This window comes from Branchiostoma floridae, chromosome 17 (assembly GCF_000003815.2).
Source record: "Branchiostoma floridae strain S238N-H82 chromosome 17, Bfl_VNyyK, whole genome shotgun sequence".
NCBI classification, from domain to species: Eukaryota; Metazoa; Chordata; class Leptocardii; order Amphioxiformes; family Branchiostomatidae; genus Branchiostoma; species Branchiostoma floridae.
Window position 1 is genome coordinate 14,042,097 of NC_049995.1, and position 10,253 is coordinate 14,052,349.

The following is a 10,253-nucleotide window of genomic DNA, read 5'->3' on the forward strand; positions in this document are numbered from 1 at the left end:
TAACTTTTTCAGGCGCAAAATATATTCATTTTGGTGACCTGTTAGGTCCTCACGATCTTGTGACGGGGGAGGAAAACCAGAAAAAGTGTCGTCTAAAATTCGACATAAATGAGCCATTTTTGACCGTAAAACATGAGTTTCTTCGGGTTTGGGACGACAGCAGACATCGACGTTGTCTTGGATGGATCCCAGACACGGAAATACGTAGAACATAAGACAGAAGACGGGCGGAAAGAGAAATATCCGCTGTACTATGACGGGGAGACTGTGGCCGGGAAGGTAGGTGGGGTGTGGGGAGGGGGGCGGTTAGGGTACCGTTTTCTGAGAAATCCTGTCCCTGTACGCACACAGAATGAATTAAACAATCAGTAGTGATTAAAAGCGTAACATAGATTGTGTAGATGTATCCAGTTTGCCTTTTCACCTTCTCATATTCATATTGACAAATATGACATTTTTGCATAGACGATGTAACTCCAGAAAGGAAAAAAAATCTAACACCGACACTCTCATTCTTCGGACAGCTGACGGTACAATACAATGTCAAACTCTTAAACTTGTCTGATGTTAGGGACCCACCATTATTTAATGTTACTAGTGTTCTAGACTCGAGAAGAAGCTATGTTTTTCATGTACATCATGCAGAACTCAACATTAGCATTCCACAAAACCCTCTTCCAAAAGGCACATAAAACGGGGGTCCTGTGCTCGAGGAGGTGCCTCGACCACGTTAATCAGCCTCATTACGCACACTTTGGGTACCTAATGGCTGTGAATACACCAGATATTATTATTATTAACCACTATCGAATTAATATTATCTCCTACAGGTCAGTGTGAGTCTGAGCAAGGCAGGGTCCAAGCTGGAACACCAGGGCATCAAGATAGAGTTCATAGGTCAGATCGAGCTGTACTACGACAGGGGCAACCACCATGAGTTCATCTCATTGGTCAAAGGTAAGAGTCAGAGGTCAGATCAACTGTGAGGCAGTGACCGCTTCACTGCAAACTTAAAACAACTGCAAAAAATCATATAATGGATGACAGTAGCGCACCTAGTCCCAACCCAAACCCTATATTTTCTCCTTTTTTTTTTTCTTTTTTTTCTTTTTTAAAACTTTTCCGTGTCCGCCACGGCACTTTATTTTATTTACTCAGCACTGTACAGGGAGCACAGGGACATAAACGTGTTGTGTACATCATCGAGTAGCAATTGTCTCGGGTTATCTTTCCATCGTATCCAAGAAATATGAATTGAAAACTTGGCAATAGTCAACAATGTAATGTTACATTTGTTATGTTCCAACAGTACATTTTTAACAGATTGATTGTCTTCAGTATTATTTAATCTACCCCAAAATTTCCTTAGTCTATTACATTCTAAAAACATGTGTTCAATCATAGTTTTCCAGCTTATTACAGATATCACAAAAAGGACTGTATACATTTCCAGACGTATCTCTTATTTTCCACTTGTTTAGGAGGTATCTGCAAGGAAGTATTTTATGGAGCAATTTGAAATTAAATTCGCGGAGCTTGTTGTATCTGATATAACATGTCTGGGACTCTATTTTCTCCTTACTACGAAACCAAAAAACTGCAAAGTTCAGGCATTTACAGTACTGTAAACGCAGAAATGTTCACGGTGGTTCTATGTTCGTGGTTTTCGCAAGGCAGTCTAACCGCAAACTTAAAACCACCGCGAACATTTTTCCATTACAGTATGTGACTACAGTTTATGGTGCTACGGCAAACTTAAAACCACCGTAAACACTCACGCTAACGCGAAAGTAAATCCCTGCAAACTTAAATGCATTTACAGTCTATATATTTGCCTGTCAAGAATGTAAAACATATTTGACTTTGAGATTCATTTTGTCCCTCCTTATATTTTCCAGAGTTGGCACGGCCTGGCGTACTGACCCAGTCCACGTCCTTCGACTTCGAATTCATCAACGTGGAGAAACCTTACGAGTCGTACACTGGAGCCAATGTCAAACTCAGGTAAATAACAACAATCAACAAGTAAACAAACCTTACGAGTCGTACACTGGAGCCAATGTCAAACTCAGGTAAACAAACCATAAGAGTTGTGCACTGGAGGCAGCATAAAAAAAAAAAACTCATACGTGTAATCATATAAACAAACTATGGTATAGACAACACGAAATGTTTCCATGTGTCAAAACTTTAAAAATAGAAATACAAAAGTTGCTTGTGAACAGATTTGTATCATGCAATGTGATTTTGTGGAAATGTTATTGGTCACTAGTCTGTGTAACACAAACTCTGCTGTGTGGGGCTGTAACTGGCCCCTCTCCACCGGTGGATGTTGGGCGGGCTGCTAAGCGAGATTAAATCAGGCTAATTGGTCACCAGTTGAGTCATATTTCTGTGCAACAGTTTAGAAGATATTACAGGTAGCTTGAAATGAGTTTAATTTTAGAACAGGCTTTCACATCAAACTTGTACGATGTGATATATGACATTACATTGTCATTTTTTGTTTGTCATTCAACAGATATTTCCTGCGCGTGACGATCGTGCGGCGGCTGACAGACATCACCAAGGAGATGGACATCGTGGTTCACACCCTCTCCACCTACCCTGAGGTCAACAACAGCCTCAAGATGGAGGTCGGCATCGAGGACTGTCTGCACATCGAGTTCGAGTACAATAAACAGAAGTGAGTACCCCCGGTTTGATTAAGTGGTATGGTCCAAGTTGTATATATTTCATGGAGTGTTGGGTGATCCATTTTACTAGATAGGTAAGTTGTTCGCATCGAGGAGTACCAAAAACACAAGTGAGCACCCTCTGCTTTTTTGACTGAGTTTAAGGCATGGATTGAAACTTGCGTTAAGGCCAATGCAGTGTCAAAGTGTGATTAAGTATATATGCTGATGATGCTGACCGGTGAGAATGGCATCAATGTTTTTTTTTCCTGCACAGGCCTGTCAGAGTCAAAATCAAACACACAGAACCTACTTTTGTTGTGTATATGTCTCAGAAAAACTTGGTGACATTGTCTGCAAGAGTGTAAACACACAAATAAACATGTTTTCTGCAAAGATACCACCTGGCAAACACAATCGTGGAAAGTCGACTTCTTGCTTGTGAAAATCAAGATTAAACACAATGATTAAACATACATTTACATTGTGGATGTGCATGCTAGCTACATGTATCGTCGTGTGAACACACCAATAACCCTGTTTTCTTGCATAGATACTGAAGGACGTTGTTGTAGGAAAAATTCTACATCTTGCCTGTGCGAATCAAGATTGAACACATAAAAACTAAAAATTTATAGTGCGAGAATGTGACAGAAAACCCTGCGTGAATGTGATGGTACAACTAGTATGAACACACCAATAACCCTAGGCCTGATTTCCTGACCATAGATACCATCTGAAGCACATTATTGTGGGGAAAATCAACTTCATGCTTGTGCGAATCAAAATCAATCATATAAATCATACATTTTTTACAGTGTGAACATTTGACACATGACCTGGTGTGTGTGAATGTGCCTGCTACCTATAGTATGAACACACCAATAACCCTCATTTTCCTGACCATAGATACCATCTGAAGGACGTTATTGTGGGGAAAATCTACTTCTTGCTTGTGCGAATCAAGATAAAACACATGGAACTTGCCATCATCAAACGGGAGACCACAGGCACGGGTGGGTGGTTGTTGTGTCGTGATGCCCTGGACACCCCTCTTTTGCATAGTGGCACAGTCTGCAACCAATGCTCTCAAGAGTTTTAGTAGGACTGGTCCACTGAACGGAAGGGGTGGTCAGGTTTATGTTTTCTATGGCTGCCTACTGTTGTAACTTGATACATAGACTAGAGACAAAACTTGTTCAGGTTGAATCTTTTACCCAAAACTTTCTTTTCTTGCAGACATACTATTTGGACAAAAATTACAAAGTCTTCATTATTACAGCAATGTTTGTGTATCAAGTTACAATCAGTCTAAAAGGCAGCCTACAACCGAGGTATCTTCTTGGATGACATCCTCAGTAGCCCGTAACTATAAGTTTTTGATCTTCAGAAAAATTTGCACTGAAATTTGCTTTCAAACAATAGCTAAGACTGTTGCAAGCTACTAAGTGATGTCATTCCGGGAACGACCTTGGTTTGACCTTGGTTAGAGGTGACCTTGAGGTTGTGTATATATTCCGCAGGTTCCACCTGAGAGACGTAGTTATAGGCAAGATCTACTTTCTGCTGGTCCGCATCAAGATCAGATTGATGGAGATTAGCATTATAAAGAAAGAGACCGCAGGGACAGGTAGAGAGCTCCCCCTAGCATGCCTGCCGTGAAGTGCACCTAAAATGCAATGTTGTTAGCAGGGTTCTAGCCAGCATCCGTCCTTCCGTCCATTTAACGGAATTTTGCAGCTGGGGACGGACAAAAATTTTTCCTATTCCATACTGTGTGACGGACAAAAATCGGCGTGTTAAGATAATTAAACAAATGAAATTTTGCAAAGATCACTCACTCACTCACTATCCATGGTTAGATTATACTGCTGCTGGGTTCCCTGACGCAGGGGTAGGCAGCAGTCGGCCAGTCTTCACACTCCGCTTCCATTTGGCTCTGTCCAGTGGGTCGACCCCTGTCAGACCGCACTCCTTCAAGTCCCTGCTGACACAGTCCCTCCAGGTTTTCCTAGGTCTACCACGACCTCTGTTGCCAGATACTTTCTTTCCAGATCTTTTCTTTCTTTAAAGATCTCCAGAAATTCAGCACAGATGCCATTGAACCAAGCTGAGTCTACTCTACTAGCAAAATCTGCCCCTCAAAATGCAGGAAATAGCATTTTAGTGGATTATAGATTTCAAAATTTTCCCAAATCCCCTACGACGGTCGCACTGAAGCCTCTGGGTCTTGACAGGATTTCCATTTAAAATCCAGGGGATGGAAAAAATTTCAGGCTGGCTGGAACACTGGTTGTTAGCATGGCGGAAAGAAAATGGCCGCGGAGCATGCGAGATGGGATGGATTAGTGAAGCAATGCCTCCTAGCATGCGCGATGTGAACTGCAGGAGTTTGGCATGTACAGAGATTGAAGCGTCCTTGTGTGGGCACGATCCCTGCACTCCCCCTAGCATGGTTTATGAGAATTGCACATCATAGAGTGATAGACTCCATAGATCTAGTAGTTAGCAAAACCCATCAGAAAGTAGCCTTTCCATAACTATTTAAAGAAAAACGACAACAACGATCTGAAAGTATCTTTATTGTAATGACAGTGTCATTTGACAGGTACAAATGTACCATTGAACATCTAACAAACTCAAGAATAAAATCGGTTATCCATCCAGCGTAGGAACAGTTTTACTAAAAGGCAAAGCAACAAACGAACGAAAGCAACAAGAACTCAGGTCATATGTTTAACATGAGTGCATTTTCTATTTATAACTTGCAACATGTATTCGAAACAAGTCAGTATGCCTCATTCCAATTTAACTGAAAAATAATCCAAAAACATTATCACAAAAACAGATATAAAATTTAACATGTACTCCAGGGTTCTCCCCAGAATTTTTTTAGTATAGTGGAGGGGCTGGCAAAAATAACCCTCACCAACGCGCTGCGCTTTCATGAAACTGGGTTCATTTGCAATGACAGAGGGTGTCAAATACTACAAGTATAATATATTGTTGTGATTCCTTTGTTGTGAAGTGGCAAAACGACTATTGTTTTGATCATCGCCCATTCACAAGTTTTTGCAGACAATGCTGACTGAAAAAGTGATGCCACTTGGCACAAAAATCTGTGAATTGTCATTAATTTTAGCAAAGCTAACAAAGAAAATAGGGAAGAAACACACTAAATTTGAAAAATAGTATAGTGGAGCTGGCTGAGAGTATAGTGGAGGGCCTCCCTTATTCCACCCTCTAGGGAGAACCCTGATGTACTCTCTAATTTCCACCAGGTGCCACAATACCTGACATGAAAAATAGAGGCCTTCTCAAGATTGTCTTGAACACCTAAGTACCAGAATTGTACCTACCTCAGAATTCCTGATGCCTTCTTTTGATACATCCCTTTAAATTACCTGTGTATATTATGTTTGTCGGTATTATGGCATCCGGTGGAATCATGAGAATTGATGTTAACAGGCATAACTTTCACCAACATTTCACATCAGGGCTTTAGCCAGCATCCTTTTTTCCGTCAATTGGCAGAAATTTGCTGCCTGTGACGGAAAAATTTTAAAACCAATCCGTCAACCTTGACGGAAAAAAATCCTTGGTGGAAGCTACAGGCGGCTTGTGGACGCCGTCCACGGCCGTAAAAGCCACAACTGTTTGTTTGCTATTGTTATGATTGTTGACAATGTGTGTCGGTGTCCTTTTGCATACAATAACCCCAATGGGGCATGAATATGCAATAAACTTCATTGTCATTGGCATTAAAAACTCGTTTTTCAAGGTCTCAGTTCAGTCTCTCTAACTCCTGGAAGTGTTTTCCCGACAATGGGCTGACGGAAACAAGAGCTTCTGAAAAAAGCTAGTCTTTCGCTTACTTATATTGTGTACGTAAAAATGTTTGGCATAGTTTGGTCAAGCGTGGGTGCCAAGTCTGCAACGTTGGCAGCTCTGGCACAGTTTGGTCAAGTGCTAGGTTATATAACTGTTTAGTAAGGTAGTCGTTCTCACAGAGTATATTTTACTTGAACTACATATAATAACACAACTGCATGAATGATGTTAACTTTATTCGGATTGTTTCGCTGTTAAGAACGGCTCTGTTACAGTACAACAGGGTTTTATGAAAGTGCACTGTAGTAATCAAATTTATCAGTAGATGTGTCCTGAATTTCTGCAAGAACAAACAAAGTATTGTCACCATAAACAACATAAAATATTAACACATGGCATATACAGTAATGGAAATATTTTTTTTAATGGCAAGATCATGTGAAAGGTAGATATTTTAAACTAAAACAGGTCCGTGATATGTTTAATGGAACGTTTCGTTTCTTTTAGTAACGCAATTATGCTTTTACTTGACGGAGTCGTGACGTCACGCGTCAGACTCACTCCGTCGAGCTCGGTCAGAATCTTCCCTTTCGAAATTATAAATTAAATGTGGGTCATTCTATTTTCAACGCATCCGAGGGCTACTATTTTGCTGAAAGAAGTTTGTTACACGAAAATAGCCTGAAATTTCTTAGAGTAAGAAATTTCCGAATACGCCCCCCTCCCACACCATGTCAGATGCGGCGCACGCATCTTACACAATTCTAGATTTTGTAGCGGTGATTTTCCATAAAACAAAGTAAATGACATGTCAAACTGTTCTCTGCAATGTCTGTTTTATTATAACCAAACAGCGAACATGTTAGTTTATAAATTGTATACAATCTTACGAAGAAATCCTCACCGTTCACATCCGTCTCTGCAAATTCCTGCTTATAAGCCATGCAGAAACCAAGCAGCACATTCATGGTAGGCCGATACGTATGTCATAACGTTACATGCCGTCGAATCTGCAGGGTAGAATATCTCGCTAGCACGATATGGCATGGACCGCAAACCAAGCAGCACATTCATGGTAGGCCGATACGTATGTCATAACGTTTAAATACCGTCGAATCTGCAGGGTAGAATATCTCGCTAGCACGGTATGGCATGGTCGACCCGGACGGACGGACGGACAGACGGACGGACAGAAATCTAATATCGGTCTGATTGCCTTTCGCCGCGGAAGCGCGGCGAAAGACAAAAAATTTCGAGCTGACTAGAGCCCTGTTTCACATACTATAGACACTGAAAAAAAATGTTTACCCCTAGGCCCAAACATCTATAACGAGAACGAGACGGTGGCCAAGTACGAGATCATGGATGGGGCGCCGGTTCGCGGGGAGTCGATCCCGATACGACTGTTCCTGGCGGGATACGACCTGACCCCGACGATGCGAGACATCAACAAGAAGTTCTCTGTGCGGTACTATCTGAACCTGGTTCTGGTGGATGAAGAGGAGAGAAGATACTTCAAACAACAGGTGCTGTTATCATTGTTGTTTTGTGTGTCATCATGTGTTGTTTTGATCCAACATTAGAGTCAGTTCAGAAGTGTAGGCCAATGCTTCCAAATCTCCTCTCTGAGTTACTGTAGCTAGCTCAGCCACACGCTACAACAGCTACCAGGAACGTGGCTTCAGGAATGTATAGTTAAAAGTCAGTTCATCATAATGCCAATCTTGTTTCTTCTTGGGTCTCACTACTCGTGCTAGTAGTACTCTCATACTTTTGGGCTTATAGGAGAACACCACATCTGATCACTCCTTTAGCATTAGATTTTGGTATATTTGTCTTAACCTTAACTGCTCCCCAGTGACCTCAATGACAAGTGTCCTGATGGCTAATTTGAGCATCTCTTGGATAAAGAGATGCTTAAATTCTACGAGAAAAGCTGGTGTCTTTTATGTAATAATTTTCAGGTAGTGCCACATTAAGTTAATGTGTTCCCCTCTGTCCCTACAGGAGATAGTGCTGTGGCGCAAGGCAGACAGAGTTCGCACTGGAGGTCAGGCGGATGAGTCCACTGCCTGGGGGAGGGACTACCAGGCATAGGGATGGTTGGAAGAGTCTATTCCTCCTGATAGGGGGAGAGGGACATCTGGAGACGCTTATAGTTTTTATTGTTTAGAGTATCATCGGTAATGAGAAGATGTGACTTCTTACAAATGTACATTGTATGTGACCAATTCTGAAACTGAAAGGCATAGCTATTAACTGTTCATTGAAGAAGGTTTTTCCTTTTGATTCAAGGTAAATTGTGTACACTATTCCTCCATTGTTCTAGTCACACAGTGCTTGTTGTTGATACTAGGTGAAAGCTAGTATATGTGTCAAAAGGGAGCTCCACTTCGCCCCTGCTGGTATGATGAAATCATTGCAAATTTTCCCTTCCTTGACTTCACTTCAGTACCAAGTTCTTAGTAATCTTAACCACTTACACATAAATTCCAGTATTGAAAGATATTATCATGAAGATATTATTATGGTCAAGATTATGAATAACGATAATTATTCTAAGACCTGAGATTGTGACATTATCCTAGATTAGCCTGGGTAACATAGTAAACAATGTTGACAATGGAGAACGACACCCAGGCTAGACCTATATAGTGAGCAGCTTAAATGTTGATAATTTCTAATACCCCTCATGGGCTATTGTTACGAAAGAAATCTTGTCATACCTGTTTGACGGTTATGTAATATGAATATGGGTATGCCTGTAATTATGAAGTATGGATATCAATAATAAGTAATTAAAAGATAGAAAAATTGAATGGCCCAGTGGTATTGTCATATTGTTGAAAGATTATTTGTTGTCTTCCAATGAGATTGGTAGAATTAGAGACACACGTTTCCTTTGCTACAATAACTGCACATATTTACATCTTACAGTCCAATACTTATTTTAAAGGAAAACAATACACCTGAAACAGCTAAACACACTGTACCTAGTGTACCTTCTTACATGTACGGGGTTCACTTTTTGGACTGTTGCATTGTCATCCTATAGCAGCACTGCAATCATAGTATGTCTGTTAGAGCTACAGTGCTACGACGATCACCACATAGTATCATAAAGATGTCAGTACAGTTCAATCATTTACTGATTTGTTACCCCTTTTGCTTGACATGAATGTACTCGTCTAATGTTGGAGCCAACGATTGCAGTTCCTATGGTCAAAACACATGTATGGAAAATGATTCCAAGAATACAACGTGAATGTCACCTGTAACTTATGAGATAGTATCAGTATACACCTTGTATCTTATGTATCTTATTAATTCTATGCTGTCAACCTGACTTTGCTTCAAACACTCCATCTATAGGAGCTTCACTTTTTTGCTTCTTACATTATTTTTGCACCATTTAAACATTTCTCTGTCATCATCTTGATGCTCCAAAGTTGATTCTTATTATGTTTTTGACGACGCCTCAGGGGAGTCGTCAAGTGGTATATTTTGCATTCAGTCTGCAAAAATTCTAGGAATTGCACAGGCATTTCCACAGGAATGCAGTATGCTGGGTATGCAAGCCCTCCCCCCCAAATCTGTTCCAGATGTATCTCTGGTATGCAATGGTGGAATGTAGGTCACACTTGCTCCCTGGAAGAATTTGTCCTTTGAAACTAGACAGGGAACTCTGCACAATGGATCACGTTGTCTTGGTTGTAATGTTATGTTATGAAGGATACATTTTCTTTT

General features: G+C 40.8%; 1 protein-coding gene across 2 annotated transcripts; it reads left to right on the forward strand.

The window, feature by feature from the left end:
- The first annotated feature begins 44 nt into the window (after positions 1–44).
- On the forward strand, positions 45–9,311 carry LOC118404190 (vacuolar protein sorting-associated protein 26B-like). Of its 2 annotated transcripts, none has more exons than XM_035803214.1 (7): positions 45–279; positions 831–957; positions 1,899–2,004; positions 2,522–2,686; positions 4,199–4,305; positions 7,821–8,032; positions 8,514–9,311. In XM_035803214.1, exons 1-7 carry the CDS (start codon positions 133–135, stop codon positions 8,601–8,603), a joined length of 954 nt encoding a protein of 317 aa, XP_035659107.1. In that variant the 5' UTR covers positions 45–132; the 3' UTR covers positions 8,604–9,311. The 2 variants fall into 2 exon arrangements, with proteins under 2 accessions (XP_035659107.1, XP_035659106.1); XM_035803213.1 differs by lacking the exon at positions 4,199–4,305 and adding an exon at positions 3,585–3,691 and having other exon boundaries at positions 8,514–9,308.
- The last annotated feature ends 942 nt before the right edge of the window (positions 9,312–10,253 follow it).